The sequence below is a fragment of the Larus michahellis genome, chromosome 11 (assembly GCF_964199755.1).
Source record: "Larus michahellis chromosome 11, bLarMic1.1, whole genome shotgun sequence".
Lineage (NCBI taxonomy): Eukaryota > Metazoa > Chordata > Aves > Charadriiformes > Laridae > Larus > Larus michahellis.
In genome coordinates, this window is record NC_133906.1 from 17,712,253 (window position 1) to 17,739,114 (window position 26,862).

General features: G+C 40.3%; 1 protein-coding gene across 3 annotated transcripts; it reads left to right on the forward strand.

Annotated features, from left to right (window-relative positions):
- Nucleotides 1–9,500: 9,500 nt before the first annotated feature.
- RUFY1 (RUN and FYVE domain containing 1) lies at nt 9,501–26,191 on the forward strand. Of its 3 annotated transcripts, none has more exons than XM_074603846.1 (18): nt 9,501–9,738; nt 13,102–13,293; nt 13,625–13,742; nt 14,295–14,396; nt 14,722–14,845; nt 15,909–15,967; nt 16,695–16,760; nt 17,377–17,446; nt 18,409–18,510; nt 18,940–19,056; nt 19,726–19,893; nt 21,475–21,572; nt 22,046–22,165; nt 22,995–23,124; nt 23,960–24,054; nt 24,526–24,574; nt 24,765–24,842; nt 25,453–26,191. In XM_074603846.1, the coding sequence occupies exons 2-18, from the start codon at nt 13,137–13,139 to the stop codon at nt 25,594–25,596; spliced, it is 1,797 nt and encodes a 598-aa protein (XP_074459947.1). In that variant the 5' UTR covers nt 9,501–9,738; nt 13,102–13,136; the 3' UTR covers nt 25,597–26,191. The 3 variants fall into 3 exon arrangements, with proteins under 3 accessions (XP_074459947.1, XP_074459945.1, XP_074459946.1); XM_074603844.1 differs by having other exon boundaries at nt 9,507–9,787; XM_074603845.1 differs by lacking the exon at nt 9,501–9,738 and adding an exon at nt 12,479–12,799.
- The last annotated feature ends 671 nt before the right edge of the window (nt 26,192–26,862 follow it).

Genomic DNA, 26,862 nt, shown 5'->3' on the forward strand with positions numbered 1-26,862 from the left:
TATTGCTCTTATTATGCTTAAAAAAATAAATATTTGCTTTATGTTTATTGGAAAAACAACAAAACTGTTTAACTTCAGCCTATATTACTATTTTAGGGACTCACATTTTTCTTCCTTGCTCCAGTCAATAGGGCCATTTTCAGATGAGGGTTTGGGGTTTTTGTTTTGGTTTTTAAAAGAGGGAGATTATTTGAACACGAGACTAGAAAATTTTGCTACAGTTACTAATACCATATTTCCAAGCAGTAGTCAGGGCAACGTGTAAAATCTTCTGGAATTAATAGAACAAAGAGGAAAAGGAAAGATGGCAAGACACTATATCTTAACAGCTGGGTGCCAATTACTACTCTCTGTTAACAAAACACAGCCATCTACCGGAGGTGTCTTTGTCTCACCACTTGCACAAAGTGGCAATTCAATTAGAGGTCTCTTCCTTTCATGCAGCTCAAAATTTTAAACAAGTTTCACCTAAAAAGATTAATGTTCTCCACTTCATTTCATTGAAGCCATTATTACACTTCTTTATTGCCACCCTAGTTATTATAAATTAGGGCTCTTTCACCATTTGAGAAATTCTGTAACTTTCATCTTTGTGTGCTTTTGAAGTTCACCCCTAAGAAGGAGGTCTTCTGTATAAAAAGGAACTCTCTTGATCATGTGAGATAGTTTAAAGAGATCCATATTACATGAGGTGAGGTGTCAACAGAAATTTGCCATGGTATGCACTTCTAGCGGATGCCATGTGTAGCACACTAAATGTATTTGGCATTATTAGACCCCTCTATTTTTTTCTAGATGAAAAATTTGTAATGCTTCATTGGTTGCTCTATTTCTCAGGATTTAAGGAAGGAAGTTACCTATGCCCACATGACAATACCACCTGCATTCAAGGTTAAAAGTATAAGTCAGGAACAGTATAAATTGAGGATCTAAAAAGAACAAATTTGAAAGAATAATCACTTGGAGCCTTCTGTGGAGGTTTTGCTCTTGGGCATACAAGCCTTATGTCTCAGATCATATTTTCTCTTTATTTAAACATGGCTACTTCAGATGCAACTCCTAATCACAAAGTCCCTAATCCATTGGTTATTAGAAGCTTTTGGGATTTACCAAGGCAATGATTCCTCTTTCAAATTTCGGTCTTTTTTTCTCTATGGATTTACTGGTGGTATGGTGCCAAGAGCCCCTGTGATTGATAAAAGATGGAAAAAAGGATGTTTAAGATAAAGCACTCCACTAGTAAATCTGTCATTGGTTTTGCTAATCTGCCATGGGGAGTCTCTGTGAAGAACTCGGGGCAGGCAGGGGTTGGACAGGACATCCATATAGCGAGTGATTCTTCCAGCACACAACTTGGAAAATATGAGCTGTTCCAGTGCATTAAACCAGCAGAAAAACTATTCACTTTTGTTGTATTAGTTTTCTGCCAACTCAGTGCACTGAAAAGGCTCAGCAACCCAATGACCAAGGGAGTAGGAGAAAGGGTTTGGCCAGAGGCAAGAGAGAGCAACAACGCAGCCAGCAGTTAGATTGCCTTAGGCTGCTAGAGAGCTACAACCTTAATTTCCTGACATTTTTTACTTTTGATTGGCTTATCAAGAGGTCAGATGGGGAGCAGTGCTGTTATAAAGAAATGGGAACACACAGCTGGAGGAAAAGGAGAACAGCAGTACTCCTGTGGCCCAGCTTAGATTAGTTTAAACCACTTGAGTCACTAGTGTCCTATGTTTTTCAGTTCTGTTTCCAAAGATGAGATGCTTACATATGATTAATTCCCTCAAATGGAGTAGGGAAGATATTTCTAAAGAATTGTTGGTGAGAGATCGCTAAGCAGTCTCACTGTTAACATCTAACCTGCCTACTCAAGTTTCCATCTTCCTCTTGAAGCATAGAAAGGCTTTAAGAGAAATTAGCCTAACTTGTAATGTGAGGGGAACTGATAACAGAAACAGTGAAGCTAACTGAGCTATACGCTTGTATTATCCAAAAGCTTATGTTTCCCTTTGATTCTGTCAATAACTAAAGTACTTTTGCACATCTGTAAAACACCTAGTTCATTTTTCCCCCCAGTAAAAATTCCTATTGAATCAAAGGGTCTGGGAGTTATCCTTAAATGTGGCAAACCAACTATTGGTTACAGCTCTGCAAGGATAAAAGCTCTGAGGAAAAAAAAAAAGAAAGGAGAGAGAGAAGATACTGTTCCTATTTAAAAAAAACTAAAAATCTAGCTAAAGATTTATTGACTTCACTTTCAGTTTAGGCTCTCTAGATACCTTACTAATTAGTATGCAGAGTCATTCACAAAGCAATCAGAAAACTGAGAAAATCAAAGGCAACAAAAAAGCCTGGAATTACACTTCTCACACCACCTGTTGCAATCTTTTTCAGCTGTTTGTTTACTGCATCTTACGGATGTGACTCGTTATAAGACCTCAATTATTTGTGGAGAAGACTTAGCCAGTTTGTGCCACATTCTGCCCTCAGATCATAGAATCATAGAATCATCGAGGTTGGAAGGGACCTTTAAGATCATCGAGTCCAACCTTTAGCCTACCCTGACAAGAGCCACTTCTAAACCATGTCCCTAAGTGCCCCATCTACCCTTTTTTTAAACACCTCCAGGGATGGTGAATCCACCACCTCCCTGGGCAGCCTATTCCAATGTTTAATAACCCTTTCAGTGAAAAAATGTCTCCTAATATCTAATCTAAACCTCCCCTGACGTAACTTGAACCCGTTTCCCCTTGTCCTATCACTTGTTACCAGGGAGAAGAGGTCAGCCCCCATCTCTCTACAACCTCCTTTCAGGTAGTTGTAGAGGGTGATAAGGTCTCCCCTCAGCCTCCTCTTCTCCAGGCTAAACAACCCCAGCTCCCTCAGTCGTTCTTCATAAGGTTTGTCCTCCAGACCCCTCACCAGCTTTGTAGCCCTTCTCTGGACACGCTCCAACACCTCAATGTCCCTCTTGTAGCGAGGGGCCCAAAACTGAACGCAGTACTCGAGGTGGGGCCTCACCAGTGCCGAGTACAGGGGGATGATCACTTCCCTAGTCCGGCTCACCACACTATTCCTGATACAGGCTAGGATGCTGTTGGCCTTCTTGGCCACCTGGGCACACTGCTGGCTCATATTAAGCCGGCAGTCAACCAACACTCCCAAGTCCTTTTCTGTCGAGCTGCTTTCAAGCCACTCTGCCCCAATCCTGTAGCGCTGCATGGGGTTGTTGTGTCCCAAGTGCAGGACCCGGCATTTGGCCTTGTTGAACCTCATACCATTGGTCTCAGCCCATCGGTCCAGCCTGTCCAGATCCCTCTGCAGAGCCAACCTACCCTCAAGCAGATCAACACGCCCGCCCAGCTTAGTGTCATCTGCGAACTTACTGAGGGCGCATTCGATCCCCTCATCCAGATCATTGATAAAGATATTAAAGAGAACCGGCCCCAGCACCGAACCCTGGGGGACACCACTTGTGACTGGACACCAACTGGATTTAACTCCATTTACCACCACTCTCTGGGCACGGCCATCCAGCCAGTTTTTTACCCAGCGAAGAGTACACCTGTCCAGGCCATGAGCAGCCAGTTTCTCCAGGAGAATGCTGTGGGAAACAGTGTCAAAAGCTTTGCAAAAATACAAGTAGATGCACAAGCACAACATCACCAGAATTGTATGCAAGCACCTAAATGTTCCCTAGTATCTTAAATGCAAAAGATTCTTTTAGTATTCTTATTGAGGAAGAAACTTACCGCTTAAATATGTTGTAGGAAACTTAATATCCTTTGCCTAATTTATCCTTTTTCCTTTTTTACAGGAGGCAAAGCAAAACACTGTTATCTGACATGTGCGGTACTTTGCAAAAACTTAAACTCCTCTAGAACTCTGCCATTATTATAATACCATTATTTAGTAACATTAAAATAATTTCCATACATTTCTATTGCATCCAGCAAACTTGCAAATTTGTAAAGCTTTTCAGAAAATGACTGCGTAGCCTAGAATAACCAAACTTGTGTCTGCAGTTGGGCAGGAAAGGGAGAAACCTGAAATACTGGGAACCACTCACCACAGATAAAGTGATTGTCTCACAATTTTTTGTAGCTATGATATAGCAAATCATGCCATTTTATTGGGGGGAGGGGAATTCTCTTTTAAGGAGGAGTGTGAATTTTTTCAACCTTCATGGAGAATAGATTAAATTTTTAATGAACTCTCAATATTTTCTTTTAAATTATATGACTAAAATAAGTAACAATGTTTTTGTGTATAATACAGGTGTTTTTCTAGACTTGTCTAGGGACTGTATAAGGTATTTCATTGACTTATCATATAATATCTAACAATGTTTTCTGCAATTTGCAACATTTCTGTTACATTAATAGAATTATATGAGCCCATTTCTTCAGCTAATCAAGTCACATATAAGTATTCACATGTGTGTTAATTGAGAACTGCATTAAATAGCAAAAATGTCAGCACATTTCAAAGATACTGCATTCATATCTTACTAGGATTCAGCCTGTAATCGCATTTATAATTCCTCTGACCCTGTGCCCCTCAGTCTAGTCAATTTACACCACTTTTATAAAACTCTTAAAATTACGCTTGATCCAAAATTGTCTGCATGCAATAGTAGAAAAAAGCCAAGCTAGTAAGAACCAAAACAGGTGAGCCATGAAAAATGCAACCCAAAACCACAGAGGTCAGGAAGTCATAAATTACACTATTCAAACAGATGTGCTCTGATTTGGTCTGTAGACTAGACCAAATTATACTGCTTACTCTGGGGGGTTGGACTAGATGACCTTTAAAGGTCCCTTCCAACCCAACGCATTCTATGATTCTATACCATTTATCCAAACTTCCCAATTCTTGTAAAGTGCTTGGAAAATTATGTAACAACTTTTAACAGACAAAAATATTTTGTAAAATACTAATTATTTCATAATCCCACATGAAACTCCAGAACTGGTAAATAACCCTGAATTCATTAACAGGTAGGAATACTTTAGAGAATGTTCCTGGACACATACTCAACGGTCACAAGTTGAACTTCCTATAAAAGTTAGCCAAGCAACTACTTCCCTTTCCCCAAATGGTCTCTATTAGCACAGTTTATATCACCGAGCACTACAACTTCAGGAGCTGCTCAGGTAAGCATCCTAGCTTGTTTCTTTTCTTATTTTAAAAACTTTGTTCCAAGAAAGTAAAGCTTTTAGAGGCATTGATGTGATGTTGCTCAGTTCTGTTCCCAACAGAAGACCACTTAAAGATTGTCTCTAAAATCCACGTGGTTTTTTAAGGCTGGCACAAAAATCTGGTATTGACAGCGCCTGCTGGGAAGGTGACACCTTGTGAGCTATTTGTTTTTTCCCAGGTAGCTTCATAACATGATATATGCTCTCAGTGTGTCCTTGCTGTATGTTAGATGCTGCTCTGTGAATAAAGTAGTGCCGTGGTGTCACCTAGTGGGAAGTTCTGCTTGCTACCTCTCTTTTTACAGTACCAACAAATAACATGTTAAATAACAAAAAGGAATATCATTGTGTTCTTTTTACCTCCTTTCTGATATTCCATATTCCAGTTCACTATGCTGCTATTAAAAGGTCGGGTATTTTTCCTAAAAAGCAGGCAATAGTTCAGAGTAGAACAATACTACATTTTTCCTCAGGCTGTCATTTAATATATATCTTTTGAATATTTGGTCTTAACTGGCTGATTTAAATATATACTGAATTCTGTTGCTGATCTTTTGATTCCATGCCAATATCTTAATGCAAGTTTCTCTTCAATATTCGACTCTATCTTTTCCTTAATTTACTACAGTGACACCCATTTCCACCTAATACTATTTCCATTTCCTCTCAGGGACTCTAATGACCTTTGAAATGAGTTTCAAACAGCTGATTCTTTCAGTAGTAATGAGAATTTTTTTCAAGGATGGCACTAGCTGGTACATTGGGATCAGGGAGCATAAAGATGTGGTTGTTGGGGTTTTTTTAAATGCTAATGATTTCTTTCACTCTACAGGTGAGATGACACAATTGGAAATAATCCTTTTTTTAAAAAAAAGAAATCATGCTTTGATTAGAAGTGAATGGAAAGGATGTTAGCTAATTAGCTGCACTAGAGGTAGAACAACAGCTAAAACTGTTGCCTCTAATAACTTAATCACTGTTATAATGAGGGAATTTATTCACTGCTGTGGAATTTTTTGAGGGGTTGGTTTTGGTGTGAGGGGGGTTTTTTATGACTTCCTAAAGCAAAGATGTTATCATTTCCTAATACTGTTTTTGCTCAAATGACATTCACTTATCCCAGTCCAGAAGGGGAAGAATGATTTAGTGGTTTGAGGAATGGGGAGAGAGGGAATAGTACAACATAAGCAACGACCCTTTTACTGGTATTTGATGCTGCTGGAAGATGACTTTTGTTAGTGGCACTACATACATGTATAGCTTATTGCCATCATGGTAGCACAAAGTGGTTGCTCACAACTTGGTGGATCCAGCTGTACTCAGCAAACACTGAATTCTTCTTGCTAAATACTGTGATTTGTATTGCTCTGTGAATTTTCTATAACATGCTGTTAAACACACAACAGACCAGGGTCGGGTTTTTTTATGTTATTCCAACTACAGCTACGCTTGGTATTTATTACTACTAGCCTTTTAAAGGTCAAAAAAATTGACTACTCCATTTGAAATGTGATCTATGTTTTGCTGATTGAAGATGTTATAGAAATGTAATATAATTGACAGCTAATCATGAAAGTTCACCCTTTAGCATACAGTGGCATTTTTGATTATTTTAAATATTTAAAGTGATTCACTTGAAATGTTAAATGGCAAAAGAGTTTATTAAAACATTAGCCCAAAAAATGTGAGATAGAGGAATTAACCAAATAAACTGTCTTGCTAAGTACCATTGCCTGAAAATTAATATTCCTTTCAACGTCACTGAACACAAATAATATAGCTTCTCCTATTCTAAAATTAACTATCTTCCATTTGGCTAGCCAGACTTTTGTCTTAAATGCAATTTCCTGATTAGAATAGGAATCCTTCAGGAATAATCTTTGAATTCAACATTATTTAAATATTTCAAATGTGATTTTTATTTTTTCCACTCTTTTAAGAAGACAGAGGAGGGAAGGGACGGTAAAACCAAACAAGGCCATGCAAGATCTGCATGAAAAAGGAACTGAATTTCACATAGCTCAGACAGATTCAAAATGATACTTTTTCTTTAGAAGCATCTTGTTTATTTCTATCGTTAGAAAAAGCAAAAAGTAGTGAGTCACTTAGTTCCCTGATTAACTTTTCAGTGAGCTCTAACATTTTTAAGTCTCAAAAATTCTGTTTTTGTGATTACACAGAATTGACGTTTATGTAGTTTAGCAGATCTAGACAAGTCACATAATAGTCTTTCAAAAGAAAACACTGTTCATCTTCACATGAGTAGCAAGAGCTGGACTAATGATCTGTAAAGAGACTACAGTGGTGGAATATCATAATTTGCAGAAGACAGAGATAAAAATAAGCCCAGTCTCAAAACTAAAACTGAACAGTGTTATTCATGCATAGTGCCCCTCCTTGATAAATCTGTGAATCGAAACCAAAGTAACATCACTTCCCCCTCCTCCCCCTTTTTTTTTTCCTGTGCTTAAAGCTGTGTCCTGTATAAACTACATCCTCCTTGGCTGCCCCAAATGACTCCTTAGGAAATTGTACTTTGTAAAAAAACCAAACCTCTTTAACTTAGGGCTCACTTACAATATTACAAGACTTGCTTGCTTTAAAATAAGTAGTGGTGTAAGGAAGGAGGGCATTTAATGCATTCAGTGGCTGACTTCATAACATTGAAGTCATTTTGACCAAATAGTAATAACTGAAGTACAATTAAATCATATGGCTGTGTAACAAGAAAATTTTAGTAAATTTCTTATGCACAGTATAAAGTTTCCTATTTGATCTCAGCAGACACCTGGAATAAAATAATAAAATGTTTCTTTAATAGTAACATAAGCAAAGATGATCACAGACTATGTGGTACTTTCACTTACAATTTCCTTCTTTGTAAAAATATTAAGGCTGTAAAGGGGAGTCTGATGCAACATTACCTTATGGGAGCAACACACTGAGAGGGAAACAGGAGTCTTGGTTTGCTCTTATTTTCTCAGTCAACAAATTTTTATGCCCTATTCTTCAAATGTATTGAAAAAGAAAAGTTATTTCGATGCTTAGCATTCTGCTTTACATCTCTAGCCAATATTGCCTTGAATCTAATATTGGGTGGATAGTAAAAGGCAGAAAATCAATGTCAATTCTTTGACTTACTCAAGTCAAACAGAGGTATATTCATATAGTCAACTACAAGATAGCAACATACAAAGCTATTAGATACTTTGCCCTTATAAACACAGCCAAATACTGCTGGAGTCCACAAGGTGGAGTAAACTTATCTGTATAACCTTTTAGCAAAAGTAGCTTAAAGCCTATGATTAGCTCATATGAATCATGGTTGAATAAGAGGCTGCTGACTTCTGAATTCTAAAAAAAAAATACAAGAGTTTCCTGTGCTTTTGTGGAACAAAAGTTGTTAAATTTTCAGTGCCTGAGAAGCCAAGACGGCAGAATCAATCTTAAAGTAGCTTATAGTAGAAGAACAAATAAGATACAGACAAGAAAATGTATTTTGCTGCAAGACTACTGAAACTGATCTTCAACTCTCCTATTCCCTCCTCCTTCTCACATTTCTTAACAAAAAATCCCTTTCCTCTATAGAGCAAAAAGGCTAATATGCAGCATCTACTATCTCATGACTAAATGAGTGATGTATCTCAAGCACATACAGTTGCTGGATGGAAAAAAGGATAATAAGCCATGCATCAGTAGGCTACATCAATATTTCAGACACCCAGTAAGGTAAAATATTCATACTCAGGTAATTTCAGTTCCCCTGCACGATAAATCTTTTCTACCAAACACAGCCCAAACACATTAATGAAGTAGCCTTACTTGACTACAGTTATTTTGTAACATCAGTGATGCGAGCAAGCGCGATTCACAACACTGAACCTGTTGTACCCATCCACCATTCTAATGAAGTTGCGATGACTCAAATTATAGGCAGAGTAATAAAGATGTCTTTAAGTTGTCACGACTTAACTGCATAAATCTGGGATGTCAAAAGATACTATAAAATTTCTAATTGAAAATGAGTTTGGAAAGACAGGTAGTAATAAAAACCTGTAAAGTGTATTTTTGTTACTTTCACAACTTGTTTCAAAGTAAACTCTGTCTTTGTCTTTCACTACTCCCCGAGTCTTTAACTCAGAACATCAAGCAAACTGTTCAGTTCTGGAAAGGCTTGTCTTATAGTCCTGCTTATGCATGCAGCTGCTTTAAAATGGTTCGGTGGCTCTACGGCACCTGCCTTCCAACCGGCGGCAGGCAGGGCGGCAGGGCGTGGGGCTGCCGATTCGATTGCTCATGACTAGTGTCATATGACACGTTAAAGATGGCTGAAGGGGAGAGTTGCACCGCATCTGCCGCGGAAATAAAAGAAGACTTTGAGATTATTGACAAAAAACAGATTCCTAATACGACTGAGCTAAAAAACGAGGAAAAAGAGAAAACGGAGGAAGCGAGGTGGTCGGCTCCTATCTTGTCGCTGGCCAGGAAAGCCTCGGAGAACTTGGCGCTGAGCTACGGCAACGCTCTGAAGTCTGCATCTTTGGTAGGATTCATATCCAAACCAGTCAGCAATGACAGCACAGCAAAAACAAGTATGGTTATGTTTATTTAGTAAACTTGCTTTTATGGTGCGCAAATAAGTTTGCTCCCATAAGTGCTGTTGATTAGTGTCAGTGATGCATGGTTAATACCTTGAATTTATTTTAGAAAATCTGATGCTGCAGGTTTGTTTTTTTTATTTAAGCAAAATTATAAAAACAACACAGATGTAGAACTTCACAAAATTTATTGTAATCAGAAGAATCCTAAACTCTTAATATATTTGGGGAAATTGACTTTAGTTTTATGCAGTAAGCTTTTTACTTGATTCCTTTTCTCCCCCTCCCTTGGAGTTCACCTCAGCAGCAGTCTGACTGCACTCCTAAGTGATTTAGTCAATTCGTTATCCGTCCTCAGTGTGCTGGTTCAGTGAAGGAACTGTACTGTGCTTCTCATGTAGCTTTCAGGTCAGAAAGTGGACAAGTGAACTAAGATACAGATTTGTTATAAATTACTTTTTAACTGCCAAAAAAATGCCTTCTATTTAACCACAGCTTGCTTTATTAAACAGCTCTACTGATGGATATAGCAACCATACGTATTTATGGAACAGGCTTCTTAGAACTGAATTAAAAAGCCTTTAGTTGAATTCATATGGAAATTAAATCTCAGTGATATCTATAACATGGAAACAAGAGCATTCAAATATAGCAATAATTGGGCCTGGAGTCTTGTACCCCAGGCTGTCAGGCTAGCGCTCAGTGGTTTCAGAGCAATGGAGCTCAGTTTTGCCAACTGGTGCTGACCTTTTTGATTTTGATATTAATTACTCAAGTTGGAGTTGTGTGGGGATGAATTGTGACCACATAGCGAAATAAGTACTGATGATGAACTTTTTTATTTTTTTGTAAAAATTCCTCAATGTTGCATAGTCACAGTTTAAGATTAATTCTGTCCTGATAAAAAATAGATTCTTGTCTTTCCCTGCATTTCTAAGTCTCACACCAAACTTCTCACAGATTTGTTTCCTGGATGCCCACCCTGAGCACCTGGGATCTAAGCTGACGAAGGGCAGGATATCCCATTTTCTTCAGTTGCATTTGGAATAATGCTGGGAATAGATGTAAATCAAAACAACATATAGCATTTGGCAACAGGTGGGGAATAAAACGTTCTCTTGCCTGAAATGGAGGTCCCACACTTCATGGAACTTTTACCATAATCTATCAGGTTCTTATCTGTAAAGTAAGGGGATACAGTGCTACCTCCCCAAATTGTTCAAAGTATTTGGATAATATGTTGATGAGTTTTATGGAAAATTCTGTAAGAAAATCTGTTCATAACTTAGATATGAAACGTGAACAGGTAATAGATCACCTGTTCTACCTATTCATTATTACCTTTGACCAAGCACTGTAAATTCAATTTAAAGCATGTATTTTTAAGAAATAAGCTGAGGCCTGCAAGGCCACTTGTGGAAAGCTAGGAACTTGTTCCCTGATGCCATCTTTTTTGAGAGACTTTGTAACCTCTGCGTGCTACTTCAGATCTGTTGATAGCATGTAACCTGTGCTGCACACTGTGCAGTCAGCTGGACATACAGAAAGAGACATCATAAAACCAGTGCTTGCCATTGAAGAAAATATGACCTACCTGGCTGAGAAAGCAGGGAGCTACAAATCTAAAGAATACAAATCAAGAGAGACTTGCAGTCTTAAAGACCACGAGATGGAGAATTGTTAGCTTTTCTTCATTCTTCCGTGTTTTCTGACTTCAAAGTGTGCTGAATAATTACAGTAAACAAAGCATGGGGCTTCAAAAATATGTTAAAACAAATCTGTTTAACTGAATGATGTGAGACTCTGTGACTACATTCTTAAAGATTGCAGCATAATGTCTGTGATCTTTTGCACTTAGGTAACCTGATTCCTAATCTTTGAGGCTTGGCTTTGGTAATGTGTCTAATAACCTGTCTTATTTTGCATGTACCAGCTTGCAAAATATGTACTTGACTCTGTAAATTTGCAACAGTCTAAAAAATATTGTTCAAGTAATTATTTAACTTATTAAGACACTATTTAGTGTTCATAAAGAACATTTAATTCACAGTATTTTTTTTTTTTGAAGTCTTGTGGATAATACGTGCATCTTGAGCAAGGCTTACAAGCAAAATATTGCTGATAAAGTAAAAATTCAAATTCAGTAAACCCTCAAAATAAGTTGATGAGTTTCTACTGAAACACTCCAATACTTAAACTCAGATTTTCTGTTCCTGATGTATAACGTGACAATATTGACATCAAAATTTAAAATATTACAGCCCTTTTAATCCTCAATCTTGTCTCAAGACATTATATGCAATTTTGAGGCATCCACTACATTCACTATAGCCACTGATACAAAAGGCTACTGAGAAGACAGGACTTTGTGTGTGCTTTGTGATTAAGATCTGTTTGATTAGAATGACTCCCTCCTTTCACTCTTCTGGGGTTTTCCTCATTTTTAATCCTAAATCAACTTTATGTGCACAAAAAGGAAGGTAATAATGAAAAATAGTACCCAAAGAGACTTCTGCATGGTGTTAGGAATAGTGTTAACGATCTTGCAGGGGCTCTACCTGTTTGACTTGATCTTCTGCAACTGCTGTTTCTGCAAGGGAGTCTGACCATTTGATCCACAGGTGACAGGATTCTCCTAATGCAACAGCGTTGGCTCAGAAGGTAGTTTAGGTGGCCACCGGCCTGCTGTTGGCAGCCCCTGTCAAGAACCTGTTGCTGACTGAAGGAAAACTGGCAGCCAGCAGCCTGTTTCTGTCACGCCCTCCTTCAGGTTTACAGGAGGAGGGCCCGTCCCGCCGTGCCGGTGAGGAGCAGCGATAAGGCCTGGCGGGATGGCTGAGGGGCGGTGCTGCCATGGCCACGCAGCACAAACCCTTTCCAAAATGGCGCTGGGCGCGGCCCGCCGTTGCCACGCGCGCTCTCGCGAGAGCTCGCCGGGGGCGGTGGGGGGTGCGCGTGCTGTCGCCGCGGTAACGCGGGAGGGGGGGTCGCCTCGCCTCGGCCCAGGTAGGGCCCCGCCGCCCGCTGAGGCGGCGCTAGGCCCCGGGGTGGGGTGGGGGGGGCGGTTTATCTGCCGTGTCCCCCCAGGGGACGGCAGGTGCTGGGAGCGGCAGGGCCGGGGCAGCGGCCCCGCTCCCCCCGGTGTCAGTTCTGGATGCGCGCGTTGGGTGGGATTCACCCGGGCTGTGTCCTGTACCCAGCTCTTCTCAAGCAGCAAGATGGAGACCGAGACGGGCAGGCACCGCTCCTGCCAGCGCTGTGCCGGGTCGGGAGGAGCGCGTTTCTAAAAACAGCTTTTCTCTCTCCAGCCGTGTCCCCTCGCCCAGGTGCGCGGTGCCACGCCATGGAGGAGCGCGCCAATCTCATGAACATGATGAAGCTCAGCATCAAAATCCTGATCCAGTCGGCCCTGAGCCTGGGCCGCACGCTGGACTCCGACTTCCCTCCGTTGCAGCAGTTCTTCGTGGTGCTGGAGCACTGCCTCAAGCATGGCCTGAAAGGTGGGCACCCGCTCCCCTGTGGGGGGTCCGGCCGCCACGCTGAGGAGAGGACGATGAATGAGTCCGTGTCGTGTCTTGCCATGTCTCTAGTTTGACATTAATCGCACACGCTGTATGATGCTAATCAATATTACAGATACAACTGTGTGGTAACCTTCTGATATACCCCGTATTTTGTGCCTCCTAAACTGTCAAGGTATTTTTAAATGCCTCCTTTTTGTTGACATATTAAGAGCTGGTAAGACAAAGTAAAACACAGACTAAAATTTGTAGTTCTGGAGTTGGAAGCTTGTTGCTTTTCCTCACAAACTTTCCTGTATACTCCTTTTAGTGAAGAAGACTTTTATTGGACAGAACAAATCATTTTTTGGTCCTTTGGAGCTAGTGGAAAAACTTTGTCCTGAAGCATCAGATATAGCAACTAGTGTTAAAAATCTGCCAGAGTTGAAGTAAGTCGTTTGTTGGGGATGATGCATTTCACTTGTGCCGCTGGGAAAAAGAATCCTTCGTGTAGTCTCTCGCCTTCCTTAATGAGATCTTGTTCCCAAAGAGAAAAATATGTAGGAGGCGTTGACTTCTCCAAGAGATAAGGAGGACATGTCAAAATACTCTGTGCTTCTGATTCAAACAATGCTGTCAGATTAAAAAACAGCATTTGGGAATTTCTATAAGCTTGCTAAAAATAACTGTAGAGTCTTCACATACTTTCTTTCCTCTTCTTTCTGTCACTTTATGTCTTTGCCTAATTTTGTGCATGTGCTAGTAGTATTTCATTTATATAATTCAGGATGATGAAAAGATACTAGTTTTAATGCTAGTAGTTGGGTTGTGGTGGTAGTTGACGATATGTACGTCTTTCTCAGTTAGGAAGAAGCAATGGGATTTACCCAAATGCTTCTGTGTTCTGGAGAGAACACTTTGTAAAGAGAGAGTTTTGAGTTGCATAAATCTAGTTAATAAACAATTTTGGCTTTATCAAAACATACAACTTCTCATTTTAGGACTGCCATAGGAAGAGGAAGGGCTTGGCTTTATCTAGCACTCATGCAAAAGAAACTGGCGGATTATCTCAAAGTACTCTTGGACCATAAGCATCTATTAAGGTAACCGTACAGACATACGTAGATTGTATTCACTGAATCGCTGCAACCTTGCATTGCTGTAGTAAGAGGTTGTTAATTGACTAGTTTAACTTTAAGCTTTTTCTTGCAATCCGCAGAGGAGCAAGTTGTTCATTGTTTTTGCAATGAACCTGCAGAGGAGCGAGTAGAGTATTTCCTGCAAGAGTTCCGTATCTTCCACCTTGTGCAATAAATTAGCAAAGAGGGAGCTTTATAAGGACTACGTTACTATTTATATGATTTCAGTGATGTAAGCACCATTATAATTATTATGATGTGCAGTGATGCCTTATCATATTTCTTTTAGTGAATTTTACGAACCTGATGCATTGATGATGGAGGAGGAAGGAGCAGTCATTGTGGGTCTGCTAGTTGGACTGAATGTTATTGATGCAAACCTTTGCTTGAAAGGAGAAGACTTGGACTCGCAGGTGAAGATTAAAACTTAAATAAGATCAGTCTGCATAAGATTCTAGTAGAATTAAGCGCGTCCATAAATACTTTACTGAGATGGGTCCAGAATTCTTAAATGTGCTATGCAGCCATGGTTTGCCATTGTTTTCGTAAATGGGCATTTGATTGTCTTATGGCAAATCAAAAATTGGATGAACTAAACTAATTACAAGAGATATGTTATCAAGATCAATTTCCTAGGGACTTACGGGAGCTTTTGTTTTGAGAGGGAACAGTGGTTTCCTTTTGGCTTTGGTGTGTGTGTGCACGTGATGTCACATACCTCTGCTGCTTTAATGAAACAGCCCAGGAGGATAAGGAATGTTTTGAGGTATTTGTGGTCCAAACAAATAAATCCCTTACATTAATCTGTGCTTAACCTATTGTGAGTATTTTATAATTTGAGACCATGTCCTCTTTCAGACAATCTGTTTTACTTTTGAATTAGGTAACCTTTGACAAAATGGGTCAATAGCATCACAGAAGTCTAACTCTCTTTCTAAGCTGTAAATTAAAAATATATGTTGCTGTAATTTTATTCTTATTAACCTTTTTGTTCTTTAAAAGATAATGTTGCAGAAAATAATGTTGACATTATCCTGCCTGTTCTACAAATTGTGAACATGGCTAACTATTAATGTCTTTATAAGAACTCAAAGAATTACTTTAATGTCCTCTCTCCATAAGATACTGTGTTTGGTTTTAGAAAGCATGATTTAAGTGGTTTTGTTGTCGGTTTGTTTTGGGGGTTTTTTTGGAGGGGGGAGAGGAGATGGGCAGGGGGGCATCTTTTTAAGTAGCAGTTTATGGAAATGCTGTCAAAACTGATAACTGCTAGAAACTGAGCACACTGAATATGGTTATTTTCATGCTTTTAACAACACTAGTTTGTATGTTTGCTTCAGCTAGGAAGAATACAGGTATTACCTGTCCTTCTAAACTTAAACTTCAGATGTTTACCTTTTTCCAAATATAAAGTAATGCCTGCTGCTACACAGACTTGCAATGTGGAGGTGTTAATGTCTTAAATATATTTTTCAGGTTGGAGTGATTGATTTTTCCTTGTACCTTAAGGAAACGCAGGACAGTGATGGCAAACAGTATGTATGGTGAATTAGTGATTCTAAATTGTTACGTTTTTTGTAGAACAAACCTGGCAGGCAGTCTGTGGGAGCACATGAGTGATAGAGATCTTCAACTCTTTTAATCATCCAAAAATGAGAATCCAAAATAGATTTTGTTAGCTAAAAAATACTAACTTTCTAAAGTTGAGTTTGTGGTGGTTTTCACAGCAACACAGTGTGGAGAGTGTGTCTTGAGCTTGGACCGAATGAAAAGCACCCAAAATTTTAGGTTGTGTTTTTATTGGGTTTTAGAAGACATGATCTGCCAGGTCACCCACTGCTAAATCACTGCTTTGTTTCCAAGCACCGTTTCAGGAACGCGCTCAATTAACTAGCTGCCTTTGTGGGAGAGATCAGTTATAGAGGAAAAACATACTTTTGGGTGAAATGTTGGGTGAATTAGAGACTGCAACTGTTAGCATCCCTGTATCTAGAACACCCATAGTGAATTGAGGGAACTTAATAGTTTGTGTGCTTCCTGCACTTCAGCACACTTTACTGTTTAGCTGCTGAGGAGAAACAGCTGAAGAGCTGCTTTGTCTCCCTAGTGCTTCCAGTTGAGCTCAGGCACAAGTATTTTTATAAGAAAAAGAGAAAAGGTTTCAATGCAGTTTGCAAGTCTATGCTGAAAACTGTAGTAGAAGCAAACACTCTAGAATGAAGGAGTTCTTCTCAGTCAATACATTCTCTCTTTCACAACTAGAGATGGAGGGATTACAGCTGTCCTTGACCAGAAACATTATGTGGAAGAACTTAACCGACATCTAAGGTGGGATTTTTATCTATTCTAATGTACAAATACTTGTCCTGTTTAGCTTTTCTAGTATGGCTTTGAATGTCTCGGCTGTCAGTCTTGGAGATTTTTGCCTGATACTGGTATTCCTTTTCTGATTATTTCTCAAAATCTTAGTTTTGTTTTGTAATCTTACTCTTCTGATGGCATTTGCAATGCGGAAAATGAGTCTGTGTAATAATAGTTGAATTTTTGAGACTTTTGGAGCTACTCTTTCAAGAGAAAACTATTGCAAGTGCATCTGGAAATTCATTCTTTAGAGGAAGAGTCTCTATTCTTCCCCCATAGGTTGCTCAGTGGGAGGAGCCGGTGCCACTTACCCTCTTGAACATCAGAGGGATATTAAGACTGCAAAAGCTAAGCCAGAACAGGGCTGCCAACTAATACAGTAGGCTGTCAACTGTAGGGAAGTGCATGATCCTCTCAGGGCTTAATAGGGACAGTTGTCCTTCCTCTGAGTTCTTTGCCAGCTCACTGAAGTGTTTCGTTGTTCACAAATGCAAGGTGGTTAAAGTATGATTGAGGATAGGAATAAATGCTGAACACTGGCACTTCTTTTATTGTTTTTATGCATCTCTTTTCCTTGCTGCAGTTGCACGGTTGCAGATCTTCAGAACAAAATAGACTGTTTGGAAAAGACCAATTCAAAACTCCAGGAAGAGGTTTGTGTCTGGTCTCTTAAATATTTCTCGTAGCTCTTTTCTATCAGGCAAAACTCCCTAAGAACATATCTTAGGACCAAAAATATTTGAGTTGATACTAGTGAAATGTGGGGAATTGGTAGGACTGACATGAGTTGGCACATGGGGAAAGCTCTGTGGAAAGCTTCCACGTTATGTTATTTGTTAGAATGCTTTTGGGCACCAATTTGTTAGATGTGTTTCCTTAATCAATTTTTTTGTCTTGCAACGGTGTCTTCACCCAAAAGTAATCATACCACCACTGTAATGAACATGATTTGTCCCTCTTCCTTCTCCCCATACACATGTATTTTTCATGTGAGTTAAACAGAACTTGTAAAAAGAGAAGGAAAAGAAGCACATTTCAATTAGGAAATCTTTCCTAGCAGGGAACTGAAATAAAATCCAGCAGCATACATAATAATGGTGGGTTTGGTTTTGGTGGTGTGGTGGGTTTATATATATATATGTGCGTCTATATTTATATGTATATAGTTCAGGGTGTATCTTTGTAGTCCGATTTTTCAATACTTTTTGGGGTATCTTGACTTGAAACTGCCATAAAGTTCCACGAGTGAATGTCAACCCTGACTTGCTGTATGACTCTTAGTTCATACCAGAAGGAACACCACAGATCACAGATCTGTGGTGGATTTTAGCCTTTTAGACTAGGATGCATTTCTTTGCACGGTTAATATTTAAAAATAACTGATGAGGGTGTGAAGCAGAAGTCAAGTGAACAAACATTGGTGGACTTATTAATCGAGGCTGTACAGTGAGTGTGGCTGCAAAAGGGTCAAGCAGCTTCTGGGGACAATGAAAGGAACAAAAGGGGAAGTGAGCAGCGCACCTGCTACAAAGGCTGAGCTACTAACTTCAGAATACCTCCAGATGTTGCATGCTTGTACAGTGATTAAATATAGATATGTTCTCTTTGTAAACAGCTTGCAGCAGCAACTGACCGAATTGGATCACTTCAGGAAGAGCAGCAGCAGTTAAAACAACAAAATGAATTAATTCGTGAACGGAGTGAAAAAAGTGTAGAGGTGGGACACCTATTTAAAGATTATGAAGATCCTTAAAATAAGTGTTCTTTCTTGATCAACTGTAGTTAGTGCTCTCAAAAGCACTTTGAACTGGAATGCTAAGTGTGGTTTAAAATGCTACTGTGTAGATCACTTTTTTCGTGTATAGTATGCACAGGCATTAGATTTTGCTGTTCTTTACTACACACTTAAACATACACCTGCAGAAGGGAGAAAGCATTAAAAGTATTAGAATGGTTTCTTTTTATTTGTACTCTATTCTTTGAAATTTCAGCTTATTCATGTTTGCCAGCTTATTAATTGGAAAATAGTAGGATTTTATTTGAAATAGCATGTAGAAATACTATGTTAACACACAAGAACTTCAGGCATACTTTAAATACATACCTTTCTGATCTTAGGTGGCTTTTTTGCTAATGTTTCTTGTAGGTAACAAAAGAGGATACAAAAGTAGAATTGGATACTTACAAGCAGTCACGCCAGGGTCTTGACGAAATGTACAGTGATGTTTGGAAGCAGCTGAAAGAAGAAAAAAAAATTAGGCTGGTAAGGAAACTTTACTGTAGAAAATGAAATGAAAGATACGGGATTCTGCCTACGTTCAGGTAGCATTCTAAATATAAGATGCATGCTGTGCACTTTTTGCAGCTATTCAGAATTCATAAAGGAATTGCAAGCAAGATGCTGGACGTTGGTCATTAACGGTGTCTGTAAAGAACTGGAAATCAGGGCTTTTAGAATGCTGAAAATATAAGGTCTTTCCCCGTTTAAGAACTGACCAGCCTTATTATAGCAGACACTAAGACCAAAACACAAAGATAGGCAACTGTCTTTATGGAGGAAAATACCGTATGTGCACAACACTTTCACAGTGAGCAATTAGTGATGGGAGAAGAGGCTGGCCAGGCTTGCTGAAGCCCATGGCTTTAAGTCAACCCAAATCCAGCTGCCAGGAGAAATGCTTCATTTGACAGGGCACTAAGTTACACACTGAGCTCTGCGCTTTGTGCCGGCAAATCTGCACCCTTGCCCTGATCCAGAGAGTTGAAATAGTATTTTGGTCTTACTAACTTAATGTATTATTTGAGGCCTAACTCAGTAGTCCAGTATTATCTCAGAGTAATACGCAGTTTGTGTATGGAATTATATGAGACTTGGAAATGCATATCCCTGGCATATGACTATATAGCAGTAACTAGGAAATCTCTTTGTAAGGAACTAGAGAAAGAGTTGGAGCTACAAATTGGAATGAAAACAGAAATGGAAATTGCCATGAAACTTCTGGAAAAAGATACTCATGAAAAACAGGACACTTTAGTTGCACTTCGCCAACAGCTAGAAGAAGTGAAGGCTATTAACTTGCAGATGTTTCACAAATCTCAGGTATGTACATAGTGGAGAATAGAAAGAACAGCTGTAGTGGTGGTCTTTTACACATTAATTGTGCACTGGGGGTGCATATGCACTTACGCATATGAAGTAATACTTAGGTGCAACAATATTCTGAAGAATATATATTTTCAAACTTCTTCGTTTTTTTTATTATGCTTCATTATTGGTATTATGTCGGGTATGTTTGGAAAGAAAAGGGGTTTCTTGAGTATGCTGTGTAGTGTGCTGTAGGATTATCCAATGAACGCTGAGACAAATGGAGAGCTCTCACAGGGGAAAAGGTGTTTGCAAAGGTCCTTTGTTCTAACACTGAATGATTAGTCTTTAAAAAAATTACTTACTGCAGCCAAAAACTTTCTTGCTGCTTCTTCCCATCTGTGGTGTCTTGCCTTTCACCTGCACCATATTTAACACTGTTTACTATAGAAAAACAACAATAAGCCTCTCTAAACCAGTAGAAAACTATCAGTTATTTTTGTCCATCTCCTGTAGCCTGTATGGTCCAATGGTCAGCTGAGTGCTGTAGCCAGTGGAGCAGCAACACTGGATTTGGGGGGTTGGAACTCCGTGGTCAGGCTGATCTTTGGAGCTACCAAAAAGTTGTTGGATTGGTTTAGGTATTTTATTATAGCCCTGTAGCATAAGGTGTGGCTTTCCAGATGTAAGAAGGTTAGAGAAGTAAAATGAAAAACATTTTGCTTTCTGGGCCTGTCTTCTTTTCTTAGTCTCTTCCTTACTCTGGCAGTTCTTAGAGTTTGCTTTCTCCATCCTATGTGTCATACCTGTTGCAGGGGTTTGGGGATGTTTTTGTGGGGTTTTTTTGTTGTTTTGGTGGGTTGTGGTCTTTTGTCATATTTGGGGTTTTTTTCAATTGGACAAAAAATATACTGATAGGCATTTCTACAAAGTGATGGCGTAGTAGTGTGCACACAGAATGTACACAGCTTGTCTCCATTAATGAAATGAGTTTTAACGTTACTGAGTTTAACTAGACTGCCCCTCCTACACCTGGTGCCAGAAATCCATAGGGGGTTTCTCTCATTTTTTATGGACTGTTTCCTGATGCCTGTTCAGGCTTTATCCAGGCCTTTGCCTCCTTCACAGATGCACAGAAACTTGTGAGGCAACGGCCAGTGAAACCCCAGTGCTGAGCTATGTCTTCGCTTTCCAAAGCAGTGTTTATTTGGTGGGGTTTTTTTTGTCGTCTTGCTTCCATTCCCACTGAGTGCAGTTGTTACATTCAAATCATAATTGATGTTCTTAGCCTGTCAATCTGATAATTTCTTTCTTCAAGTTTGTTTCTAAAGAGAAGATTTTTGTCTTGTAGCTGATCTCATAGGTCAAAACTTCGTACAGTTAAGGTCTTCTTCTGAGCTCTTAACAAAAACAGTTGAGGTGTATCTGCTCTGGCATTATCGGCGTTTTGTTTGTACATTCCAGTTAGACCCAGGCATGGCCTATAACAAGCTAAACATTCTTTATCTAGTAGCAGGCTTTCATTAAACGCTAACACTTCGTGCTTTAGAAAAGCAAAATGCGTTACCTGGAATATCTATTCACTTATTCCTACAGAATGCAGAGTGTTCGTTACAACAGAAAGCAGAAGCAATATCCTCTTTTGAAGGAAAAACAAATGAGATGATGTCCTCTATGAAACAAATGGAAGAGAGGTAATAATTACAAGCTCGAAAAGTCAACACTGAAGTCAGTAGAAAGTTTCCAACTGAAACCTTTATAGGATGACCTCTCATACACCTCCTGTAGACACTTGTGCGTGCGTGCCAGCATGACGTTCTTTTTCCTTTCTCCTCCTTATCACCCTCTGTGTTTGCCTGCTCCGTTTTTCCAGGCAAACATGCCTGTAATTGACCCATTTGAAAACCGTGGGGCTTTCCATAGGCAGCCTGTTTAAAAAGACATTGACTTTACTTTAAGAATAGGTATGACTCTCGCTTTTGGGGGTGTTTTTTCAGAAACAGTTGCTTTCAAAACTTGTCTCTTTTTTTTTTTTTATTTCTCCAATACCATTTTCAGTTCAAGCTTTTATAAAGATCTGTATGGTGAATCTAAAAGAACAGAAGGAGAGGGTGTAGGTAAGGAGTATGTGAATGGACAACAAATGTACATGTTCCTTACTTTGTAGATTGCAGCATGCAGAAAAAGCAAGGCAGGCTGCAGAAGAAAGATGCAACAAGATGAAGCAAGAGCTTGCTGGCAGGCTCGACACTTGCCGGCAACAGATGTCCCAGATGGATAGCAAATGGTATTTAATCTGATCGGGTTTTTTTACCTTCACTTCTACCTTTTCTTTAAGGAGTGCTTTCTACTCCTTTTGTGCTAAGGTCTAAAGAGGGGTAGGTTTGAATTATATTGGTTTCAACGAGAGTTAACAGAAGTATGCAAGATGTAGGAAAGCACAGCACTTCTGTATAGCGCACAGTTAGCAAGAGGATTTTGAAATGCTTTTTCCAGAACATCCAATTTAGAGCACAGAGTGCCGGTAGAAATCCGGTCATTCTGACTGGCAATGGAGCTTTCAGTTGCTTTTTTACTAAATCAGGAGATAGACACAGTCATGCTTGTAGGCTGAGCATATAAGTGACTGTCATCCGAAAGGATTGGGGTTTCTGGAGGGGCTTGGGGGCTGGGGGAGTGTGCTGGTGTTCTTAGGGAATGTTAATCCTCTAAAGATTTCCAATACGTATAGAAAATGTTCCTTTCACTGTTCAGACTTCAGGGTAGAGTGTCATTTTTAAACATGGCTGTTGAAACACAGGTGATCAAATATGTACTTGTGGGGATTGGCTTTGGGTTTTTGTTTCGGGGTGGTTTGTGTTTTGTTTTTTGTTGTTTTTTTTTTTTCTTATTTCTCCTAGCCGTTCATTGCTGCTTGTTTTCTCTGACCTGAAAATGCTAATATAGTTTTTGATGTCTGCTGCCATAACGTCCCTGTTTTTTCCTTTCTCAGAACACCACTCTAGTTTTTGCCCTCTTTTGGACAAGGTTTCTTCTTCTCATACAGTTGCTATCCTTAAGTGCTATAGGATATTTTTCTGCTATAGGGTTTCTTAGAATGAATTATTTTTAAATAGCTCAACTCTGGAAAAGGAGTTAAAATCTGAAAAGGAACAGAGACAAACTTTGCAAAGAGAACTACACCAAGAGAAGGATGCTACCACTCTGCTTAAAACAGAATTGCAACAAATGGAAGGACTGAAGAAGGTACGCACAGTGCAAATGTGCCCGTGTTCAGGATTAAAGCTGACTTAGAGCCAGTGCGACGTTTGCGTCTGTAGTAGAGTATTTCTTCTGTACCCCTCTCCTCTGAGTGGTTTCAAAAGCGTGGCTGACATAACACAACACAAATCTGCGCATGAAATGCCAATACAGGGCTCAGGCAATGAAAACAGCGTAGCTAGAGGTGGTTTGTGCCTGCCCTGCCTTAGCTTTGCGTGTGTCTGAGGCACTCACCAGTCTGCAGCTGAAGCTGAGGGGGGACAGCTGGGGACAAAACGCTCATCAGCTGTCCCATGGTGAGATACCGCTGCTCGGGTAGGAAGTGGCAAGTTCAGAGCTTTCGGTGACACAGTCTGAGGTCTTTCAACTGTATGTAATAAAATAAGAACGCGTTCTCAAGCATTCAGAACAACTGAATGCCATTTGCTTTTTAAGCATGAACACTGTTGTTAACCTAAAGAGAATTTGCTCCCGTCTATGGAGCAGTTTAGGTTTTGAAGGCACAATTGTACACCAGTATCTGTCTATATGCACGTTTGTGGGCGTAGGACTGCTGCATTTTAGCTATGCTTAAGGATGTTTAAAGTCTGAAAAATCTTCCTCTCTTTCTGGTAATTATGGTTAAATGATTTCAGTGTCTGTGCTCTACAAGAACCCATGAGTAGTTCACCCTTGGAAGTCTAAAAATCACACCTTAGAAATAGGTGGCTTTGTAAATGAGCTTACTCTTGTGAACTGCTTGGGTAGTTTGGATCGACCAACACAGGTTATAGGTCAAACTTAGCACACAAAAAACTTCATTTTATGCTTTATTTTATAGGAACTGAGAAAACTGCAAGATGAGAAGCAGCAGTTAGAGAAAGTCTGTGAGGAGCAGGAGCAAGCTCTTCAGGAAATGGGACTTCATCTCAGCCAGTAAGTTCTGGGAACTGAACTCGTCCACACGATGTAACGTGGAGAATGGAATATCGAAATTACACGAGTAATTTTAAAATGCATCCAGTTATAAAAATCAACCAACATGAGAACTTTAGGAGGCAATTACTACACATGGGAAACGAAACAGCCAGTAAATAGAAGTGAGAGAAGATAAGGATCTTGAGTAAGCTGACTTAGATGGCTGAGATAGGCAGCAACGCAGTCAATGCTTAGTTCTCACAGTGGAACTGTGCTTTTCCCGTATTTTTCTGAATATACTGAAAAGGGGGCAAGCCCCAAGGTGACAGAGCGTCCCGGTGGTACTGCATGGTTCAGAGCTGTAACAGGGAGCTGACTGAAGAATTAACAGTTTAGATTCAGTGGGCGGACGGTGGAATGGCAGGTGAAATTGAACACAATTAAATGTAAAGTCATAGCAGAGGGAGTAATTTATTTATTTTTTTCCAGATCGAAGTTGAAGATGGAAGATATTAAGGAAGTAAATAAAGCACTAAAGGTACTCTGCATCTCATGGATATTTTGACTAAACATACGCATTTCTTTTAACACCATCAGATTTCACCACAGCTATCCTCCTTTAAAAAATGGCTTTTCAAAAATACCAACAATATTGATAAGCTGCCTTTTGAATTTTATTTTATAAATTTATTTGTTTGTACAGTGAGGTTTTCATTCCGATTTTCTAGGGTCATACCTGGCTGAAGGATGATGAAGCAACACACTGCAAGCAATGTGAAAAGGAATTCTCTATCTCCAGAAGGAAGGTAGTGTTGTTCAGTGGATTATTTGTTTTTCCTTTTGTCACGGAAAGCAAAAATTGTGCTGTTGCCTACTTTGCTAGGGAAGACTGACGCTGCTTCAGTTCCAGGTCTTGTTGGCATGATAACTACATGGAGAAGTAATTTGATATTTCCCATCCTAAAAATTCTGCTGGGGCCCGTTCCTTGGCAGGGAGCTGTTGTGGGCGGTGTTCTCTCGGGGTGGGGGGACAGTTCATCTCCCTGAACTGTGGGCGGTGGGGGCTGGATGCTGCCAGGCCCTGATTGTGCCTTGGTGGCAGGGGGCTGCTGCAGGGTCCTGCTCGGTGCTTTGGGACAGCTCGCTGTGCCCCCATGGGACGCCCGGCAGCCCAGGCACCAGCTTCCCTCTGTGTAGAACCGGCCTGTGCGTGTTTTCCTGACATCCCAGGCAGCCGGGGACTGTGCGGGGATGGCCCTGCTTGGGTTGTGGGAGAAGGTGCTGCCGGGAGGGCTGGGCCTGCTGGGAACTGGAGGGTGACGTCAGTGGACTCGGAAACCTTTTACAAGGTCTGATTTCTCTCTTCCTGACGCCTGTTTTTAGGCAGCTGTGCTTATTCTAACTCTCTGTTTGCAGCATCACTGCAGAAACTGTGGGGACATCTTCTGCAACACTTGTTCCAGTAACGAACTTGCACTGCCATCGTATCCGAAACCTGTCCGTGTTTGTGATACTTGTCACACTTTACTCCTTCAGCGGTGTTCCTCTAATTCCTCCTAAGGCTTTCGTAACCGTGACAGGACCACTTTAGCATTGGAAAAGTAGCCATTATTTTTCTAATTCTGAATTCCAGGCATCGTCTGTGCAGCAGACTGCCTGGGCTCTAATATTTTCCACTGTAAAGCAGAGCAGTGTAAAATAATTTGTAGGGATTATGCAAGCTAATGTTTCTCCAACTGGAATAATTAAAAAAAAAATGCTATCACCTGTAATTTCCCTTAAAGGCCTATTTGAAACTAAAATGCAAATTCATTTTTCTGATTTTTATAGATATTTGTATTAAAATTTGTATATGGCATTTCTATGTTTATTTGATCCCTCTAGATGCCACTGTCTTTCTGCACATTAACTTCGGCTCCTCTGTGCTTTCCCCACAGGCGCGCCTCTGTCTCCCTGGCTGTGTACAGTTTTGTATTTGCTCTAAGTACAGAGAAAGGTCAATTTATGAATTGTCTATAGGAAGAGCTTTATGATGAGTGTCAATGAATGTGCCTTCTGTTCACTGCAAAATTAAAAACTACACCGTGTACTTGTTCTGAGTCGCTGTGACCACAGTACGGTAGTTACACAATAAAGCCTTTTGCAAGAACTGAAAGGAAGACTGAAGTTCTCATTTTTAACAGCTGTCAGTGATGGAGCCCAGAAGAGAATGTTCTTGTGTGGCCGTGCCACTGAAATGGATCTCTAATAACTGACCAGTATGCGCATGTTCACAGCGTTCTCCTGGAAGGTGCCAAAGCCAAGGCTCTGCGGTGGTGACCGACCACTTCCCTGCTTCCCCAGAACACAGCAGCGACCCCAGGTTGCTGCAGCTGCCCCTGCCTTAATGAGCAGGAGTCCATGGCTCTTGTTAATGACGACGTTTTCTCAAGCCTCAGCCAGGCTGTTGCTGGGGCAGGACAGGCAGCAGCACAGTTTGCCCCACAGTGTTAATGGCCCACCAGCTCCGCTGCTGCGTCTCAGAGCTGTTGAATTACACCAGTGATCAGTGGAGGGGGCAGGTGACAGCAGCCCTGTCCCCAGCAGTGCCCACACAGCTGGGTGAGTGCCACGTGGTGCAGAACTGCTCTCAGGCTAAGGGACACGCACGTGTGTACAGGACCTTTCTTTCAAAGGCTTCATTTAGAACGGGACAAACCACAGTGAGACCCTGCTCTACCCTTTGGCTGTTTAGTTCCCCCCAACTCTGGTGGAAGCTCAGCAGGGATGTGCACGCTGGTGCCAACCCTCCCACATCCGAGATGCGTGACTGCAGGCAGCATCCCA

Coding starts and splice junctions, on each gene's coding strand:
- RUFY1 (XM_074603844.1), top strand. CDS start 9,520: ATGGCTGAAGGGGAGAGTTGCACCGCATCTGCCGCGGAAATAAAAGAA. Junction 9,788..13,101: donor TGACAGCACAGCAAAAACAA/GTATGGTTATGT, acceptor TTCTCTCTCCAG/CCGTGTCCCCTCGCCCAGGT. Junction 23,125..23,959: donor AAATGGAAGGACTGAAGAAG/GTACGCACAGTG, acceptor TTTATTTTATAG/GAACTGAGAAAACTGCAAGA.